A 21,155-nucleotide genomic window follows, 5' to 3' on the forward strand; every position below is an offset into this window, starting at 1 on the left:
AGTTTAGGCTAATTACTGGAAAAAAATTAAGCGTTCAATACTCATTTCCACCATATATTTATTTTAACTGAATATTTTAACTTCCAAATTAAATGTAAAAATGAATGTCAGACGAAATGTAAAGTTTGACTGATTGGATTTTGTATACAAAACATAGTGAAAACTGTCTAAGGTCACTCTCACTCTCCCTTGCTAAAGAGCTAAATGGTTTAGTCCGCCTGCACGATTAAGGTAGTCTATCTTTTGTTTATTTAGTTGCGTAAGCTAGTAGTGGACCGCTAATTGTTGTGCTGCTGGTGCAATGTCTTTCTCCAAGAAAGCCAAGTCAAGTTACTAAAAACAAAAGCCAAAACAGAAAAAAGAGACATCAAAATGAGGGGAAACAACTGCTAATAAACTTCTTTCCAAAGAAAGGTGAGCACAAACGTCAAAACACGAAATCCCATGGTGTTTGCTTGAATATCTCCAATAATAATAATAATCATTGGTGATAAAATGAACTGAGACAACCCATTGGAATAGCGGAAAATACACTTTCATAGGTTAGGCTAATCTGATGCATCTCGTGATCCAGCTCTGTTTCAGTTAGTCTTAACTTTTTTTTTTTTTTACTCAAGTAACCGATGGGATTTTTGATGTAGCGAAGTACAATACTTCACTCAAAAAGTAATCAAGTAAAATTTAAAATACCGATTTTATAGACTACTTAAAAAATACAAAATACACAGAAAAACTACTCAATACAGTAACGTGAGTAAATGTATTTCGTTACTTTCCACCTCTGCCTACAGTGTATTATACAGTCTCTGCTCTGTTTCTATGGAAGTTCCAGTGTCGTTAAACAATTAAATAGCATTCAACAGGTTGAAGCGGGCTTTGATACCAACTTTATCGATTAGTTTCAGTTTCTCTCGGCGCAGACGCCTGCATTGAATGAACGCTCATAGCCTACCACCACTTTATTGTATGGCTCCATGTTTAATGACATCGATAGCAGAAACGTTTGTTTTCTTTTTTGTCGGTCCGCGGTATCTTGATGAACTGCGCAGCAAATTATCAGACGAAGCACCAGGCCTAATTTCACTCCACGACTCCGCTGACCAGCAGTCTCCACGTTGCGGACCCACATCAAAACAAAACGATTTCCTGATTGGTTAAAAATCCTATTTTCTGATTGGCCGATAGGTTAGTAACTGAACAGCAGCTCTCTGAACTGAATGAGCTGAACAGACAGCGTTGTGTGACACGTTTGTAAAATATAGCCCTTAGACATTTCTGTGCGGGCAAGTAATTAACTTGCCCGCACAGAAATGTCTAAGGGCTATATTTTACAAACGTGTCACATTTCGGAGTGAGAAATGCCATGTGTGGCGTGAGCGTGTGAAGTCATTGAAATGCGTGTGTCTCACGCTCAATGCGTGAGACTTGAGAGGTCTGTGTGCGTGTGAGCCACGTTATCAGAGCGATATTGTCAACGTCAGCGATTATTTGCATTAGATTATCGTCTAATGGCATCAAAAAAGTTTACCCAAAATGAAGTGTTGGGTCTTCTATTCGCGGACCCTGATTCTGAAGGGGAATATCTGCCTTCAGAAAATGACAGTGATTCGTTTAGTGAGGCTTCAGATGCGTCCCTGCCTTGCAATGTTGCAGCTGGACAAAGTGAGAGTTTAGCTTACACCAAGCACAAACGTTGAATCGTTTGCCCAATGTCAGTGGTGGGAATAATGTTTCACAGGGTCGGAGTGTTAATCGGGAAGTTAGCAGGGTGTTAGTGGTGTGGCAAACGAGGCTGGAGGTAAATGTCCATGTAGCGCTAGCTTCTGTCTTCTGACCGTGTGCCTCTCCGCAATCGCGGCGACAGTAACGTGGTGGAGCCTTTGTCTAATGCCACTGGGTATGTTAGACGAGGTCGAAGTGCTCATAGGACAGTTAGGGGGGGAACGTAGAGGCAGTGTGGGGAGTCGCAATGAGAATGACAGTAGGCCTAGTCAGAGCTGCGCAAATTCTCTCCACTCGGCGCGCGCGCTAGGCAGATCTGGCCATGCTGCTCGCAGCAGGAGCAGAGGTGGTGACACGGGGCAGGGGAGCCATTAGGCCATGCATAGTCTATCACAAGATGATAGGAAATTCCTATTAGGAATGCCGGCCCTGTATGGATAGGGATAGGGAGTCATTATCTCTACAGCAAAAGGCCTGCTACATAAAAAAAAAAAAATTTGTCAGCCATTTATTAGTAATGATTTACACTGTTGATTTGCTACCTATTTCCCTGACCATTTAGGACATACACTTACATCTACATACATATACATCTTTTTTGTGTGTTCATATCCTTGTGATGTGTGTGTCTTTGTCAGCTAAGAAAAAAACAACAAAAAAACATCAACAAAAACAACAAAAAGAAAAAAAATACTAACATTGTCTCTCGTCTTGTCTCGTCATCTCACTCCTGATCTGTGCCTTACCATGGCAAGTGAGCTTTTGAACTAAACAGGTCTTGTCTACTTGTGTTTGTGTGTCATCTGAATAATATATATGTGCCCCATACATGGAATCAGAGTGCCTACTGTATGTAGTAAATGGAAAAGGCCAGCCTACCGCTACATGCATTTGGTTTGTTTCTGCCATTTATTAGTAATTATTTACACAGTTTGTTTACTACTTACTATTTACCTGAGTATTCAGTATTGTGCAATATAGCATACAGAAGGTGAGGGACATTTTTGGGGTGAAAGAAGTGGTGCATTTTATCATTCAAACATGCAACTTTTCATGAAAATTCTATAATCCAAGATGGCCGCGACCATATGACCTCATAATATGCAAATTCGATACAAACATTTAATCTCCACATAAACTTTGGGTCATCCTTAATATTTCTCTAATTTACAGAAAGTCTCTATCTCTTATCACTTTTAAGATATAGCCTTTTGAAATGAAGATGTCAAAATCGAAGTTTCGAAAAAAAAAACCTCTGCCGCCTAAAGGGTTAATGCCGTTCTCACTTCTCTATCCACCCATGGCTTCTGGTTAGGGAAGCTTTGGATCTTTACAGTTGGGATGATGGAATCAGTTAGCATATTGATGTAACTCAATGCTACTTCCGCGAACTCATTAATGTCAGCAGAGGTCGTCTTGAACATCTCCCAGTCAACGTCTGCTAAGGGCGTCCTGTAGCCTGGCTTCCGATTGGTCAGTCCAGCGCTTGACCTCCTTCGTCACTGGGGGTTCCCTCTGACTTCTCTGTTTGTACATAGGCAGTAGGAAAACAGCGGCATGATCTGATTTTCCGAAAGCTGGTAGAGACTTAACTTTGTAACTGTTCTTGAACTGTGTGTAGCAGTGATCCAGTGTGTTCCCCGGCTCGTTTTCCTCTGTGTTTTTTCCTTCTGCGCCGAGATGCGTCTCCATGGTACCATGATGCATCTCGGAGAATCTCAGTCGGCCAGGTAGAATCGCCGATTAAAACATCACGAAACAAAAAAGGCAATTCATTTCCGATGTTTCTGAGTGTAACGCCATCATACGTACACTGTAAAAAATGACACAGTAGGAATGCATGAAAAAAAATGAGGCAACTTATTACACGTGAAAATATTAGGGAAAAATATAACCCTATTATTTTTAAGAATATAGATTTTAACAAATCATGGAAATTTACTTAAATTATTCATGTATACAAAAACAAATTGTGTAAAATATCTCAATGCAATTAAGCACATTCAAAATAAATCAAGGAAATTTCCCTGATTTTTTTTCTGGTTAATATCGCATGATAAAATCACGTGCAATATAGTTGCCTCACTTATTTTGAGCAGTTATGCATGTTTTAAATAAGTCTATTACTATACATTTTAAAGGATGTGGTGTATATACACAATTAGAGAGTCAGTATTTCATTTAACAGCATTTATTCAGTGTAAATTAAACCTGACGTTGAGAAAAAAAAAATAACAATAGCTTGGGCATTTAAAAAAAACATTTAAAAATATTCAGACGACTGACAGAGATATAACAAACATATCATCTTCATCAACATCTACACAAAATCCTCCAACTCTCCGCAAAAATGCAAGCCAAACTGAGTAATCCTGGGACAAAGGGGCCTTGGTCAGACAGGTAACCAAGGACCCAATGCTGACTATGAATGAGATCCAGAGTTCCTTTAAGAAGATGAGAAGTGTAAAGAAGGACAAACATCAGTTCAAAATTGTTTTTACACAACAATTCTACTACCAAATTTAGGTTTTTCTTGTCACGCTGCAGGCAAGTTGTGTGAGCGGCTATATGTGCACAATAATGCTTCTACTTTGTTTTTTCACATTACAAAACGTCTTGTGCAGTGTGTCAAGGTGCTCAATCTCTTATACTCCTCCATTGTTTCCTCTCCTCCTGAACTCTTCTCCAGAACCTCCTGGACCATCTATGGGTAAAAGAGAAACAATAACGGTGATACACTTGTAAAGAGAAAACTTACCTGCACCCTCTAAAAACACAGGAAATGTATTAAAGTGTAACTCAAGAGCACAAACAACCTAGGGTATATTTATGGTAGTGTGGTAGCAAAATTGTGTTAATTGGTGGAGTTTTGAGCAAGACTGCAACACAGACAGCAGCATAGGCTACAGTGAAAGTTAAGGGGGCAGCAAGCATGTTGAAAAAACAAACACTATTTTAAACCACTGGCAGTGCTCAAAATATGATTACACTTGGTAGTGTGGTGAGGGTCTCTACAGACAAACTAAAGTGTTATAAACTTTTGAAAGTGTACAGGGAGATTATAACAAGACCTGTATCTGAAGGAAGAAAATTGCCTAAATTCGTGTTCCGTTAACGCCAAATGAGCGGGCGCGTTCAATCTTGCAGCACTGGATCTGCAAGCAGATCTGGCTGAATCTAAAAAACATGCCTTACGTTCAGCCAGATCTGTAGTGCTGCAAGATTGAACGTGCCCGTTGATTTGACACTACCGGAACACGAAGCCAGGCTTCCACATTTGGAGGACAGACAAGGATTTTTCCTAGTGAGATTTTAATTTTAAATGCTCACCCATTTGGCCTTTTCTGCTGCATCCCCTATGGCAGAGGTGTTCTCTCCTGCACCAGGAGATTGATGCCCCTTGTTTGAAGAGGACCTCTCCATATCACTTCAGAAAAGTGAAGAATTTAGAGTAGAAGAACCTGCTGGCACAAATTCTGCAAAAACACAAAATTGGAATCTTAAAGGGTTGCTTTAAGAATTTAAGAAATTCAGTTTCCAATTTTAGTTAATTTAATTCAACTAAAGGGTAACAAAATCTTTTTTTACCTTACCCACTGGCCAAGTGATCTGATATCAGATGCATGCAAACATGGATTTTAAATTTATTAGCTAAGCTCACATAAAACCTTACCTTCTTCAATGAAACTTTCATAAGAAAAACCAGGCTGCAGTTTGAGGTACTTTTTTAGTCCACGGTACTGGACCTTGATGAGCATTTTGCCAACCCTGTTAAAACAAACAAAATCCATAATTATATAAACACAAGAACCACAATTGACTATCAGCAGTATATCAACTAACTTAACTAGCAAAGGACTTCCAAAATTCATCCTGACATCATTTACCATGTAGGCTACCAAATGTTTTAACCGCAGACAAACAGAAGTGTTTGTGTTCAAATATGTTAACATAATCGCTAAATAACCCAAATAAAACCAACAGACACTTAACTAATATCAATACTATTACTGAGAATGGACAATGCACCTAACCTTAACCAACAACACTAACAGTTACCTTACACCACGTGTATGCTACAAATGCCTAAAAGAATGCCCTGGTGGTCTCAGCTAACGTTATTAGTCAGTCAACAGATCCCTTAGTGCCAGACAAGCATTTGACACCACACTAGATCGCTTAGAACAGTGGAGTCCTGGCTAACTAATGTTAACCAGCTACGTTAGCATGTTAGCTATTCCCTCAGTGGCTATTAAAATTCCAACCAACCATTTTCAAATTCGTTACAAAAAGATTAAGACATCGTCGACTCCAATAATATATTAATGTCAGTTTAGAGTGTCCCAAGTATTACAAATGATTATAAACTTGGCCATTTGAAATTGATAAGGTTATAATATAACCTACCGAAGTTAAGGTTAGCTTGCTGGTTAGTTTACCAACCATCTGAGTAGCAGCTAGCTTCTACAGCTAACGTTAGCGACCTTGCTACTGTTAAGCTAACTTCACCAATATTTCCTAGTAGGTCAAAACGTTGGTATGAAAATATATACCTGTGATGTGACATTACTTAATTGTATATTTGTAGTAGGTTTCATGCTAGCTTTCACAAGTAGCAGGAACAAAATACTTTACCTTTTACTATTCCATGCTGAACTTCAATGGCGTCCGTCTTCGAGGCATTCTTTTCAAAATCTCAACTGAAGGACGTTTTTCAGATGTTCAAAATATTTGAGGAAAAGGCTGCACATTTATCAGCGAGAAATTGTGCAATTTCCCACAATTCTTTTAGGGAACATTTTCTCTGAATATATTTCTCGCAAATGTAGTTGATTTATTTGGGGGAAAACATAATAGTTATTTTTTTAAGGCGACTGCTTCAAGAAATTAAGCCATACTTGATTTTTTGTGTGTAATTTCCTTGGCACCAGGATTCATTTTGTACAGTGTAATCAGTGCAGTGGAAAAGTGGAAACAATTAGGGGTTAATAAAAGGTAAAAGAGTAAATATAAGCACAAGTTAGGTGGAGCAACCAAAAAGGCGTCCGAACGCGGCGGCGCCATGGCAACGAAAAAACGGGCAACCTATAGAGAGAGTCATAGTTTTAAATACCTTGGTGTCCACATTACTGAAGATTTAACATGGACTGTTAACACCCAATATGTTCTGAAGAAGTCCAGACAACGACTCTACTTCCTTCGTCAGCAATTCAAAGTTTCTACATCCATCATGAAGGCCTTCTACACTTCAGCGGTTGAGTGTGTTCTAACTGGTATCATCATCACCTGGTATGGGAACTCCACAGTTAGAGATTGTAGTACTCTGCAGAGAGTAGTGCGCTCAGCTGAACGTACTATAAGAACTCAACTCCCTGCTCTACAAGATATCTATTCCAGAACAGTACTCCTAAGAGCCCAAAAGATTCTGAAGGACTCTTCTCATCCTAACAATGGATTATTCCTACCGCTGAAATCAAGAAGACGCCTATGTAGTCACAAAGCCAGAACTGAGAGACTCAGGAGAAGTTTTTATCCCCAGGCCATCCGAACTCTGAACTCACACTATGCTGACTTTGCACTCATTCACTCCTCAGCACTCATGACCCCCCACACACACACACACACACACTTACATGACTTTTAGAACTTTTACATCCCTCTCCCTATGCTACAGACCTTTTATTTATTTTCTTATTTCATCACACGTCAAAACACACACACACACACATCTGACTTTCTCCAACTTTTGCACAGCTCCATAGAACCTCACATACATACAGCACTCTGCTTGCTACAGTAAGCCTCCTCTACATACTTGCTGCACACTGGCCCCCCCCTCCACTCCCCTCCCGCCCACACACACACACACATCTTCACTGTCATCACTCACATACATCATACATACAGTACTCTGCTTGCAATAGTAAGTCCCTTCACCATACTTGCAGCACACCCCCCCCTTTGCACACTGCCCTCTCCCCACATACACAGCACACTATCCCATCTCCCTTGTCATCCCCCCAACACACACACCAAGACCCCTGGCAGTTGGGTTAGCCCCTTGAGCCGTGGATCTGCCCAAGGTTTCTTCCTTAGTAAGGGAGTTTTTCCTTGCCCCTGTTGCTCTTGGGTGCTCCTTGTTGGTGCCCCCCCCCCCCCCAATCCCAATCCTCCCCCACCTTTCTTATGCAGCCCTTGCCACTACTTAATCTACTAAACCCCTCTTCTACTGCACTTTACCACCACCCCCCATAAATGCACAAATAGGCTGACACCAGACATAATTTCACTGCATTTCTTACATCCAGTAACTATATGCATGTGACAATAAACTTCCTTGTATCCTTGTTAACATGTTTAGCAAAACTGCTAAAAAACATTAGCTAAGTAGCATGGTTAGCATTGTCAACATTTTTAACAAAACTGCTAGAAAACATTAGCTAAGTTAGCTAAGTAACATGTTTAACATAGTTAACATTGTTAGCATAGTTAAAATTGTTAGCAAAACTGCTAGCAAACATTAGAGCCATTTCAACTTTATCGTCAAATATCTACCTGTACACAGCCATTAAACTATTTGAATATCAACATTCATTAAACTTTCAGTCTGTCAACAACTTTTAAACTATTTACATTAAACTTTTAAATGGTCTACTTTTAAACTATCTATCTATTAAACTATCTACATTCAACTTTAAACGGTCTACTTTTAATCTATCAACTTTTATTAAACTATGCAACCACCATGTCTATCCTAGCATCATCGAGGTAACCATCTCTGTATTATCTATTTTAACTATACATGATATTTTACATCACAACTTTTGCATTTTCATGCACTGGAACCTGATAGGACTAAGGCGATAATTCGTGAATTTATTTTATTTGTATGTCTTTCTCTCCAACTCATTTTGTATTTATCTCCAATTATCGTGATGCACAATAGCTGCACTTTAGCGTCTGTATTTGTGTCACTAATATTTTGCATGTTCTAGTGGAATATGATCTGTCTTATTCAGAGGCCACCATGAAGCACTTCCCAGGCCAGGCACTCGCTCCAGATTGCTGGGCCAGGCAATAAATGCCAAAGTGATAGAACTGAGGTTCCATAACAAAAACAAAGATTTTCAATAAAATAGAATAAAAGATAACAGAAGTGTTGTGTTTCTTCCTCTTTATACTGATACTATGGTTGATTTTTAAGTAAATACAATAGTAAAATATTTATTGATCAATGCTGAAAATATCAAACCATAGTAGAATATGAGCTATATTAGAGAAATATATGTCAACAACAACAACAACAACAACAACAACAACAAGACTGCATTTCCGGCGGGAACTGCGAAAGTGTGCTTGCCCTGGTCCGGTCACCAACGTGAGCAGACTGTGGCATACGCTATGCTGAACCTGGCTTGATCCAGGCATTGCAACAGTGCCTTTCAGTGTTGGAGCAGTGGCAATATCTCAAAAGCTCTAGGAGGGCTATTCATCTATTAGCTTGCGGGTTGAATGCGGTTCGTTGGATTTTACCTGTGGCCTGCCTTCGAATTTAGCTTCTATGACTGAGATCAAATCAATTAAATAAAATGACCGCAGTGATTGGCTGCAAAAATAAATAATGTCACGCGTCTTCATTCGCGCTTACCGTGATTCACACAGCAGCATTATTAAATTAATCTGTCACCATATGCCTATGCCTACGTTTGCAAAGAAAACATTTAAATTTTATTCACATGAAACGTTACATTTAATGTATATGTTGACAATGAGTAGGCTAGTTTTGGTTGTTGGTGGTGTTATTGCATCCCTTAGTTATGCCTACAAGGCAAGTTCCCACTTCTTTTAAGCTGTCACAGACTTAGGTGCTACTTTTAGGGCTAAAGTGCTTCGTGAATTACTGTTAGTAAAAAAATAGCAGTCCTAAAGTTACAAGTGACGAAGTTACGAGTGCAAGCATCTCATATCAAATGACCATGGCATTACGCTAAACAACATAAATCCCAATTAGCAACATAGCACAAGAAATGAATGATACTAAGGCTACGTTTATATGGTGACGATGAAAAGAGAAGACGCAGAAGTGGCGTCGCGTCTTCATTTTTTTTTATTCGCGTTTAGACGAGCATTCTCAGGGGGAAATCTTTGTTTATATGAAGACGCAAGAGTATGTGATATTCGATTGGATATGCATTCTAGACCGCTGGGTGGTGGTGTGATAGAACCCCGCACGTCACGCCAGACATTCTAATTTGACAGTTTAGCCAGAGAGGTAATCAAGGATCTTTGGTTTAGCCGTTTAGGACGGAGACGCAACCCGGTCGTCTTCAAAACTCTACACTCTGGAAGGAGTCTTCAGATTTTTCGCCTTCAAGCCCGATGGCGGGGTCGCCGTGTAAACGAAAGGCACTTATGATCAAATATTTTGTCGTCTTCCTTCGCAATCGTTCTCGTATAAACGGCCCCTAAATCTCTGCTTAGCATGCTTCTCCGCTTAGCATTCTAATAACAGAAGGGGCACATTTATGTTGACCACTACATAACTCATTATGTCTGTAACGTTAACTGTAAAAAACACTTACTTTCATAAAGGACGCACACCATCCAGCACATACACATGGAAACCGATATTTTAGGTTCTTGGCCACAAACTCAAAACGTGTCTCTCTGAAGCCCTGTTCTAGAATCTTTGCTCTAAAGGCTGCGTTGCTAGGCAACATCAAATAAACAAAATGAGAGTCTTTTCAAGGTATTAAAAGTAAATGTGTGATTACGAATGGATGTGTGTGGTTTGCAATTAGAATGAACAAGAATAATAATTATTATTTCCAATAATTTCCCATGATAAATGACATAATATTTGCACCTTCCTTACTTGTGAAGCTCACACCGTATTTCAAGTACACTAGTGAAATGTAATACAACGTTGCCACCTAGCGTTCAGATGTTAAATATGTGACATTGCTTGCTTATTCTTTCGTCTTTTAGGAAAACAATCTTTTTATCATAGTTCCCTCTTCAATGAGCGATTACCAGCTCGTTTTTGTAACAGAGATAGCTGTTTATTGTCCCTAGGTTTACAGAAACACCTATTCATATTAATACGTAGCCTATGGAGTGCTGCCGACCACTGTTCATTACGGCCCAGAATGCCTTGCATGTCTTTACAACAAAACAACACCGTAAAACCTAAATGCCCGTAAACATATGCATTTGCATACTTGTAACATTTTTAATAATACTCTCCCATCATGATATTTAACAATAATGAAACATTTAATTTGAATACCGTCAATGTGAAAATAACTGTACTACGTCAGCACTAAATAGCTAATGTTCTCCTTACCATTTCAGTTCGTAAGTCCATACTATCCCATGGCAGAGCAAGGATTTCATGATTGGGCAAGGTTGCCTGGAGACATTGAGGCTGCATTATGCATACTTGGAAGGCATTGTGATAGATGTAAAAGTACAACTGCAAATGTGGAAGGTGATAGTAACCAAATACGGGTGGGTGGTTTGCCAAATGCTGGAAACTTGGAATGTTTTCTTTTTTTATTTAGCTTATGCACCCTCACATTGGAGTCCCGAGTTCAAATACAAAATTTGGTATCGATATGTGACAGTGTTCCTGAGATATGGACGACTTCCTGTTTCGAGCTTCCGGGCCGCCCGATTTCGTTTGACTGTGACGGGCAAACGCTTTTGAAAATCAAAAATCCTTCTGGTAACTTTTGTGAGGCTTGGTCCAAGGATAATGTACATCAAGTTTCGTGGCGTTCGGACCAAATTTGTGACCTGTGAAAATTTAGTTTCGCTTTCGGTTCAATCCAATATGGCGGACGAACGACACGCCCACCTGATGTCATCTTCGCAAACAACTTACACCGGTACTGACCGGACCAAGTTGGAATGGTGTCTCAGTCTCAAAGGGCCTAGGCGCTAGAGCTGACAAAAAATTAGGGAGACGGGAAAAATGAAACTTAAGAACAAGTGCTGCTTTGCAAGCACACTTAATAATACATTTTATTTATAAAGCACCTTTCAAGACAATCGAAATATAAGAAATATATAGATCATGTGATCAGAATCTTCATCAAGGGTTATGTGATCATGCTTCTTAGTGTCATATATTTAAATATATGCATAAAATATAACGTGGCCAATATTGAATATTTACTTATATTTTGAAATATATTGATACATACATGGACATATATGCATTTAACATAGATATATTTATTTAACATAGATGTGCTTATACTGGAATATGTTCAAGCTGCATATATGTGAATGTTATTTTTCTGTATGGGTCGTCTTCCCTGCACACGAGATTGTGTCAGAGCCGTGCCACTGAAGGAAGGGCCACTCATATAGCCTACTCCCCTTAATTATTGCAAATAAACTTGGTTGCAACTTCCAAACAGTTTTTGTAAGTGCTACTTTGTTAATATTTGGGAAACTGCGAGTAAGGGGCTGCGATCACACAGCATAGGCTGCTGAAGTGCCGCCCGCAAGGGCACAGCAAATGAACTTCAGAAACAATATATTTAAGCTCACGATATTCAGACCGGCCCAAAATGTTAACGGCCCACCGGGTAATCATAGGTAAAATGAAAACCAAAATGTTCCCACACACCAGGCTTAAGCGACACTGTCGTATCCTCCAACTCCGGGCAGCCTTCGTTATCTCTCCCACTTGCCATTTCTATACGTGACTCACAGCAATCCCTATATGACGCTACCAGTGGTCATAATGAGTCACTAACTAGCTTTGCTACATGGTCCCTAAATACAGAAGGTAGAAACCAGGCTTCGAATTTCATAATTTTAGGGGCAGTTGGGCATATTTGGTGGGGGTCACAATTGTCACATGTCAGGGCACCAAGGCCAAAGGTAACTATACCGTAGTAGGCTATAAAAATTATCAAAATTGTATTTAGCCTATTCACAGCAGTAGACCTGCTATACTGTATGAAACATTACAAAACATGAAACATGACATTACATAGAACTGTAAATCATCTGATCTAATATTTACAGATATCTAGGCTAGGCCTATATTTAACATTTAAAATAAGTAATTCAACTGAGAAGAACGGGTGAATTTGGACGCACTTTCTTTCTTGCCGTGCGCGGTCACTTTCTCCACTGCGTAAAAGACTAAATTAATTTGCGCTGTGAATGCTAAGATTATGTTGACAGGTCAAAGGCTAAATAAAAATCGCTATTAGTCGGACACAAAGCAAAATATTGAAAGAAGGGGGCACTGTAAACCTCTGATTTTCAAAGGGGCATCACGGCCAACGCAAGGGGCAATGATGGCCATGGCCGATGTGGCCACCGTGAAATTCCTACCCTGGTAGAAAATTATTACATTACAGGGTTCAGAAAAAATAAGGGTATACACAAATATACTCCCATTAATGCAATAAGACATTTGATTACATTATTGGGAGTTATTACATTATCGGGAAGTTATTACATTATTGGCCATTATCTACAAGGCCTCCACGGTTTTCTGTCAAGTATATCTCAACACATACATTTTCAACACAGCTTTAGTATGCCCTGCGGATACATTAAATACCTCTAGGGTTACTGTCTGACCCTTTGTACAGACACGTGTGGAAACTCATAAGAAGCCCATTGGGCAGCCGTGGCCTACTGGTTAGCGCTTCGGACTTGTAACCGGAGGGTAGTGAAGTGCTCTTGAGCAAGGCACCGAACCCCTCACTGCTCCCCGAGCGCTGCTGTTGTTGCAGGCAGCTCACTGCGCCGGGATTAGTGTGTGCTTCACCTCACTGTGTGCTGAGTGTGTTTCACTAATTCATGGATTGGGATAAATGCAGAGGCCAAATTTCCCTCACGGGATCAAAAGAGTACTTATACGTACTTACGAAAAGCCAACAAATGAAGCATTTATTTATTTAAAAAATTTGCTGAATACAATAAACACAGATGGAAAAGAAATAGATTTGAAGACAATTTATTTACACATTTCTGTCACAACTCTTTACCTGTGGATCTACGTACAGTGTATAACAGTATGGGGAACAGTGAGATGCACTTAAACCAGATTATGGCACAGTTGTTTTACAACAGAGTCTTCCCAATAGTCCAGCCATCTGCAGCAGAGAATTTACTCCCTCTGCCACCTTCATGTGTGTGTAACCAATTTCCTGCAACATTGAAACAAACAAACAAAAAAAACATTTTGTTGACATCCTATCATTTTCTTATACAGATAAACTAAAGCACATTGCTTTAAGTATTGAAAATAACATTTTCATAAAATCCTGGATATGTACCTTTATAAATTCCAGTTTCAGATACTCTGGCATTGGAAATGTCTTACACACTCTGAAGACATTTCCGATAATGTCTTCTGGAGAGTAACCAAGAGACCAAAGCTGTTCTATGATCTAGAGGGCAGATGGGCAAGTCATTATCATTGGAAGAGACAAAAGTAAGTTATAATAAAATGGTATCTACCATCAGCTTTAAACAAAATACCTTATAAGCGTCATCAATGTTTGCATTAACACAATGCTCCAGCATACTTTTAACAAGTAGAGGGTGAGGTTCATCACAGACCTGTACAACGCAATCAATGTATTTTTTATTATTATTATTATTCACATTTTGTGACAGGAAAAATAGTTTAACATTAACAAAACAAATGAAAGGTACCTTGAAAACATTTTCACTGTTGATAAAACCAAATCCTGAATTTGTTGACTGGATATTGTTAAGTGCCTGGTCGAAGAAATAAGAACAGAAATTTCAGTTTAATATGAAAACTATAATAAGTGTAATCAAAGTAAAAACAACAACAACAACAACACGGGAGTCGTGACTTGAGAGGGACAGGATTCAGGAACTAAAGACAGGCCCATCTTCTGTCTGCCTCACGTCACGTTAACCCATGCATTAAACCACAGTTCACGTTGACAATAGAGAAAACGCTTAGCCTACTTGGTTTATGACAGAAATTAAGTTTTGTGCCAACATGCTGTAGAAACACAACTCACAACACAGCCTTTATTTGGTGCAAATCTCCTTTACTTTCTTTGGCTATAGTCCGCGACTCACATAACTAGGCTATCACCGCAAGTGCATACAAAATGTTTTTGGCAAAGCTTTGTGCCTTTGTGTTACATAACAAACATTTAGTGATGGCTATAAGCAAAGAGCTCTCCCAAGACCTTTGCAACCTTATTGTTGCAAAACATATCAATGGAACTGGTTACAGATGCACTTCAAAACTTCAGAATCATCCAGCAAGCAGTATTGGAGCCATTATCTGCAAGTTGAAGGAACATCACTGCATCATCAACTGGCCATGCACAGGATCTGCTTGCAAGATTACAATTGTTACAGAGAAAATCCATAGGTAATGCACTTTACTGCCATGGCCTCTATGCACGCTCATCCCACATGACACTATTGCTGAAGAGAAACATGGCAAAGCTCGTTGAAAGTTTGCTACACAACATTTGGACAATCCTATGAAATACTGTGAGAATGTATTCTGGTCAGGTGAGAGCAAACCTGAACTTTTCGCATGTCATACTACACACTACACACTATATTTGGAGGAGAAATGGCACTGCGCATCACCCTAAATATACCCTACCAACAGTGAGGTTTGGAGGTGGTGGCATCATGGTGTGGGCTGTTTCTCATCTCATGGTACTGGCAGACTTCATACAGGAAGGAATGATGAATGGAGTCATTTTTTGAAACCATTCAGCAAAGGAAACTCTCAATTGGTTTCAGAGAAAGGAAATCAAGCCCCTGACTTCAATCCAATTGAACAGTTTTGGAAGTTAACTAAAGATCAGATTCACAAGCCCTGGAACCCTGGAATCTTCAATATTAAAGGACTATCTGTTTAAAAGAATGGGCCAAAATCACACCAGAATACTGTGACTGATTAGTTTCGTCATACAGGAAATGCCTTGAAGCGGTCATTACGAATAAAGGCTCTTCCACAAAGTATTTAAGAAATTTCTATACTTTTTTCCTGTGTCATTTCACTTTATTACACATAACTTTACCTATGGACTTTATATATGGGTGGATTATCAGAGTTAATACTAATGTCTGGTGAAAATTTCATGCAAATAGCCTCATTGGAAGTATACTTACTGAAAAAATTTTTTGACATGTTCTATACTTATTTTCCCTGCTGTATGTATGGAATAAAACTAGACAGGTACCTCGGATTAGCATTGCTGTTTATTGTTAAAACAGCAATTTTCTGCAGCCAGAGGAGGGCATTTAGCCTACTATGAGTCTGCTCTAATTCTGAAGCAGTGGCACCGCTACAAAATTAAGAGGAAACACTGAGAAGAAAGTTAATGTTTTAAATAGGTTACACCAATACAATATATCATAGGCCTATGTAAAGTGAAACTGGACGAGCCATAATAACCTCTGACTAGTTTTATTCATTGTTAGGGGGAGGATATGTCGGCAGGATTATTTAAAAAGCAACCTCAACTACATTGTGCGTCTGCCCTGATTCTGATACCGTAGTGGTATTAATTCTGCCGTGGCGGGCCGCCATGCTAAAATCAACGTAGAGGAAACACTGCATTGGTAAGTGAACTCAATTGACTCGAACTTGATAAACTGCATCGACAATAAGTTCCAAAATGTATTGACTTCATTTCCCCCATCAGCCATACACCGCATACCAGAGATCTAGCTTGATGCCGGAGAACTTTAAACCCTTACGGTGTGTTTCCACACACCGAAATTTCGCGTCACTGTCATTGATGTTGAATGGAGACTAAATTCGCCCTGGTTGGGCGAAATGAGAGTGAATCGCAGAGGCAGGCGAAACAAAGTTGGCGAAAGTTTAACTTTATTTAAATGAGGACCATTCGAGAACCAATCAGGTCCGCGTCTTTGTCTTTGGAGGCGGGAGTTACAAAAAAGTCTGACCAAGATGGCGGAAACTACCGGAGCTGTAACACGAAAATTTGCATGTGATTAAAATGTTTCTACACTAACATTGCCACTTGTATCAACACGAATTGTGGTTTATATGCCACACAAACTTAGTCAGAGCACATACACCACTAAATAGACCACTATATATGCTAGTTTAAACACTCAAATTTTTTAGCTAGCCGACAGGCGAAATGCTAGTATTTTCGGACATTGGATTGCATTGTAAACCTAGCTAGACAGCTAGGCTACATGCTGCAACACAGGTATGAAATATACTATGTCTTATTGACCTTGTTGTTTCTATGAACATGAATTGTTGTTTATAGGCAACATCAACTTAGTCGAGGCATAAAGACCCCTGGATATCTTCATTAAGTACTTAGACGTTTGAACTAGCTGATTAGCCTAATTAGCTCGCTTGCCACCACTGGCTAGACACTGCAGTCAAAAGGTTAGCGGTTTGGCCGTCACGCCCCCCGAGGCGAAATGTCTCTGGCCGAAAATCGCGAGGTGTTTCGCTGTGTGGAAACCCATCGTTAGGTATGTTTAGCTGTTTTCTTAGTCAGAATCGCAGTCAGACTCAAAAAAAAAAAAACACACACACACACACACACACACACCGCGCACACAAGCTTTGTAAACAATAAATCGTAAATAGCAGTATCGCTAAATTCCAATCCAAACCTGTCTCATATCTCCTTGTGCTGTAAAGATGATTGCCTCCAGACCATCATTGGTGACAGTAAGTCTTTCCTTCTCCACCACCTCCATCAAACGCATCATGATCTGGTCATCCCGTAGCTTTGTGTAGCGAAGCACTGCACAACGTGACTGAATGGGCTCTGGTGAAAATAATATCAATCATCCTTGCAAGATTAGCGTATTGAAGCATGTATGGGAACAGTGAACAATACAATTCATCACTACAATAGCAAGACCAAAGGCTGACCTATAATCTTGTCTGATGCATTGCAGGCAAGAGCGAAGCGTGTAGTTTTGGAATAGATCTCCATGGTGCGCCTCAGTGCTTGCTGAGCTCCATCAGTCATGCTTTAGAAAAACAGGTGAATAAAAAAGAAAATTCCTCTACATTACAACATAAACACAAACACACTGTCTGGGCTCAATTAAAGGAAAAACACTAAAGAAATATGGTGCCATTACATCAATTACAAAAAAAAATATATATATATATATATATATATATATATATATATTACACATAAGTTAGGAATAACTGCTGCGGACTGGAGTGGTAAATTAATTAATACAAAGTGTCAGTAGAGGGCAGTAAAATCTAACAGCAATACAAACTTCAAGAGCAACTTGTAGGTTAACTTTGTCACTACATTAATGTACAAAGGTGTTCATGAATGAATAGTTTTAAGTTTGTAGTGCTCAACCAGTTTAAGTAATCCCATCAGTTTTTGTAATCCCGCCACTTTCCTGCGTTTATCTGTGGGTGGGGCAAAGTGAGCCATAGGGATATGTAATATGCCCGAGATGATTCCTTTGGTTCCCTTTGATTAGTTTTGATTTGGTTCCTTTTGATTCCTGATGGTTCCTTTTCGGTTTCTCCCGTGATGGAATTAGGAGGCTAACCGTTGGGTCGGTGCGTTTGGATGATACAGGTATCCGAAACGAACATAGATAATTTTCCAACGAATCCACGAATGAAGACGAGGCAGACGATTCACGGATTCTAACGAGAGGTAAATACTAACTCGACTTGAAACCGCTTGTTAACATTAAGCACAATACTTATTTCTTCAGGCTCGCCACATTCCACAACTCTGTTGTTCACGTCTCCGTGTTCACGTCTACTAAATACTACAGATACGCCCCCAATTAAGGTGACGTCACGGTTCAATCATTCAATTAGGCCTAGGTCAAAATAGCATTGCTGGCAGAGCAGTTCGCTACACTACCCACCTCATCTATCCAAGACCAGCGCCATTTATTCTTTATACCTTTATCGACAAGTTTGGTGTCTTCCCCCAGCTTCATAAAGTTGCACTCTATGACTTTGGCTATGTTTCGTGTTGCCAGTGTGGGAAACGCAAAAGAAATTTGCATGTGAGATCACGCGAAAGCGAACCTGATTCTTTTCCCTGCAGACACGTCGTTATGCCGTAAATCCTGTGTATTATATTATATTGTAATCCTCTGGTGTTCTACCCCCAAAATAAAATAAAAAAAATCGAGGTTTGTAACGAACCGTGGGTCAAAAATCGTGATACAAACCGAATCGTGAGGTTGGTGTATCGTTACAGCCCTAATATGTTAATAAATAAGACTTTTACAGGGGATTGTTGATAATATTCCTAGCCCGATTTGACATTTTATTCCTAAAAACATGGCAAAAATCATTTTTTTAAGGCTATTGACAGTATATTCTGATTTACAGGATAACAAAAGTAGATATCCATAAATCCCTCTAATTTTTTTCTTATCTAATGTGTGAACACAATGAAATAATAATTTTGAACCTGGCTTTATCCAAAGCTCAGATTTTGTGTTTTAAAATGTATGTAATTAAGTTACAGAATACATTTTCTTCTCATATTAAAGGGACACCAGACAAGCCTGATGCTTTTCTCTACGAAACTCCCCCTAGCGTCTGTACATGTCGATACGTGTGCGAGCCCTTGCTTGGTCTGAAGCCCTTTTCCTTTTCTTTGCATCATCAAGGGTTTTCGCTGCTTCTTCGCCGGCTCTGCCATTATACACACACGTTTGCAACAATCACTAGCGCTTCGTTAGCCTGCCTCTGTGCTGTTGATGCAGGATGTAAACCGATCCCGTTTCTCGCGATGTCTGAGACTTTGTGAGACTGAAGGTCGGCGGGTATGATTCATTTAACCATATAATCGACTTACGAAGATGATTAATGAACACGAGTTTACTATTGTTGGTTTACATCTTAGGCCTACTGTTAATTTGTTTACTACTACTACTACTACTACGCTTTATTTGTATAGCTCTCATACACAGAATGCAGCTCAAAGTGCTTTACATTTGGAGCATGTAACACAATAGTAGAGAGTCAGTCAGTCATTATCAATCACTTTCACTTTTCACTTATATGGGTAATATGACAAAAAAGAAAGTAAACCAGCTCAAATATGTTCAACATCCAGTATTTACAGAATGGTGCATAATTTGAGGTGCCTGCTATCCAGTGGCAAATTAGATGGGTAAATTTACTCCCTTCCTAAACTTTTGTTTATACTCAAATATTTTTATATTTACAGTAGGACTTTATCGCTGACCACTTTCAAACCTTTTGAAATTTTGATGTCAAAATCAAATGGTGGTGTTTTCTTAACCCTGGCGCCTAAAGTTTGCCATGCATGAGATGAAAATATTTTTATTTGGTGTGAAACAACCACACATACCTGTTTTTATGCTTTTGTATGTTTTTATAATTTGTATTAATATTTATTTTATCATTATTTTATTTATAAGCTAAGGTTGCTAGCACAGGTGTCTAAAAAGGGATAAAAACACTTGCACTTTCTGTTTGCAGTTTTGTGTGGTATTTGAAAAAACAAAAAAAACATTGCATTTTCAGAAATAGCCGGCCCTCCAATCAGATGACGTTGGCAGAAGTGGCCCCCAGCTCATTTGAGTTTGAGACCCCTGCTTTAATTTCCCCTTGAGGATCAATAAAGCATCTATCTATCTAATGTAAGTAATCAACTTGGGAAGTTTCTTAGAGATATCTGCTAGTTAAAAATGTTATTCACCTGTAGTGTCTCGCCTTTAACAAACCAGTCATTACATGCAGAAAACTTGTACATCAATACTCATTTCCAAGCCTTACCTGTCTGCTTCATCCAGGATTATAATCTTGTGACGTCCTTTGGGTAGAGTTACCTTCTGCTGAGCAAACATCTTGATCTTGTTTCTCACCACATCAATACCTCTATAAAGATTCAAGCAATTACATATCAAATATTTGTTACAAGGTTTTCCTCCAACAGAAAATCAATATCTTGAGGCAAAGAGACCCATTACCGATCATTTGATGCATTCAGCTCAAGCACAGCATCCTTCATAGCAGAGCCCAACAGTGATCTGGCCAAGCACAAAATGCTGGTTGTTTTTCCAGTACCAGGAGGTCCCTGTTACAATGACAAGTCATACAGATTGAGACTTTCACCACTAATGCATAAACATTAGGCATTTCATAATGAAGAAAATGTTGACAAAACCCAACAGAACTCACGGCAATAATAATGTTTGGAACATTGCCTTGTCTGGCAAAAACCTGAAAAAAATTAAAGCAAGTGTCAGGTTAATACTTAGTTTAAGGGTATGGTATGGTATTGGTATGTTACAGCTGGCAATAATGATATCAGGTCTATAAGGTATGGGTTCACACCGATCAAGCTTATTTTCTCGATATCGACGAGAAAAAAACTCCAGGCTACTGGGCTCTGCTCAGCTCAACTCAAATCTACACG

The 21,155-nt window shown here is 39.3% G+C and overlaps 1 protein-coding gene and 1 long non-coding RNA gene across 2 annotated transcripts in view; both read right to left on the reverse strand.

The window, feature by feature from the left end:
* Positions 1 to 3,850: 3,850 nt before the first annotated feature.
* Positions 3,851 to 6,763, reverse strand: LOC125292434. Its single transcript, XR_007193189.1, has 4 exons — positions 6,358 to 6,763; positions 5,396 to 5,490; positions 5,053 to 5,198; positions 3,851 to 4,426 (listed from the first exon to the last, which is right to left on the reverse strand). It is a non-coding gene; the product is annotated as an uncharacterized LOC125292434 (long non-coding RNA).
* Positions 6,764 to 13,695: 6,932 nt separating this feature from the next.
* rfc2 (replication factor C (activator 1) 2) overlaps positions 13,696 to 21,155 on the reverse strand; it is a 32,988-nt gene continuing 25,528 nt past the window's right edge. The window contains exons 3-11 of the mRNA XM_048239970.1: positions 20,918 to 20,959; positions 20,707 to 20,813; positions 20,513 to 20,614; positions 17,636 to 17,736; positions 17,371 to 17,528; positions 14,416 to 14,481; positions 14,239 to 14,319; positions 14,034 to 14,147; positions 13,696 to 13,904 (exon numbers count right to left, since the gene is read on the reverse strand). Coding sequence (XP_048095927.1) covers positions 13,803 to 13,904; positions 14,034 to 14,147; positions 14,239 to 14,319; positions 14,416 to 14,481; positions 17,371 to 17,528; positions 17,636 to 17,736; positions 20,513 to 20,614; positions 20,707 to 20,813; positions 20,918 to 20,959 — 873 coding nt within the window. The 3' untranslated portion in view covers positions 13,696 to 13,802. The remainder of the gene's footprint in view (positions 13,905 to 14,033; positions 14,148 to 14,238; positions 14,320 to 14,415; positions 14,482 to 17,370; positions 17,529 to 17,635; positions 17,737 to 20,512; positions 20,615 to 20,706; positions 20,814 to 20,917; positions 20,960 to 21,155) is intronic.

The sequence above is a fragment of the Alosa alosa genome, chromosome 3 (assembly GCF_017589495.1).
Source record: "Alosa alosa isolate M-15738 ecotype Scorff River chromosome 3, AALO_Geno_1.1, whole genome shotgun sequence".
Lineage (NCBI taxonomy): Eukaryota > Metazoa > Chordata > Actinopteri > Clupeiformes > Clupeidae > Alosa > Alosa alosa.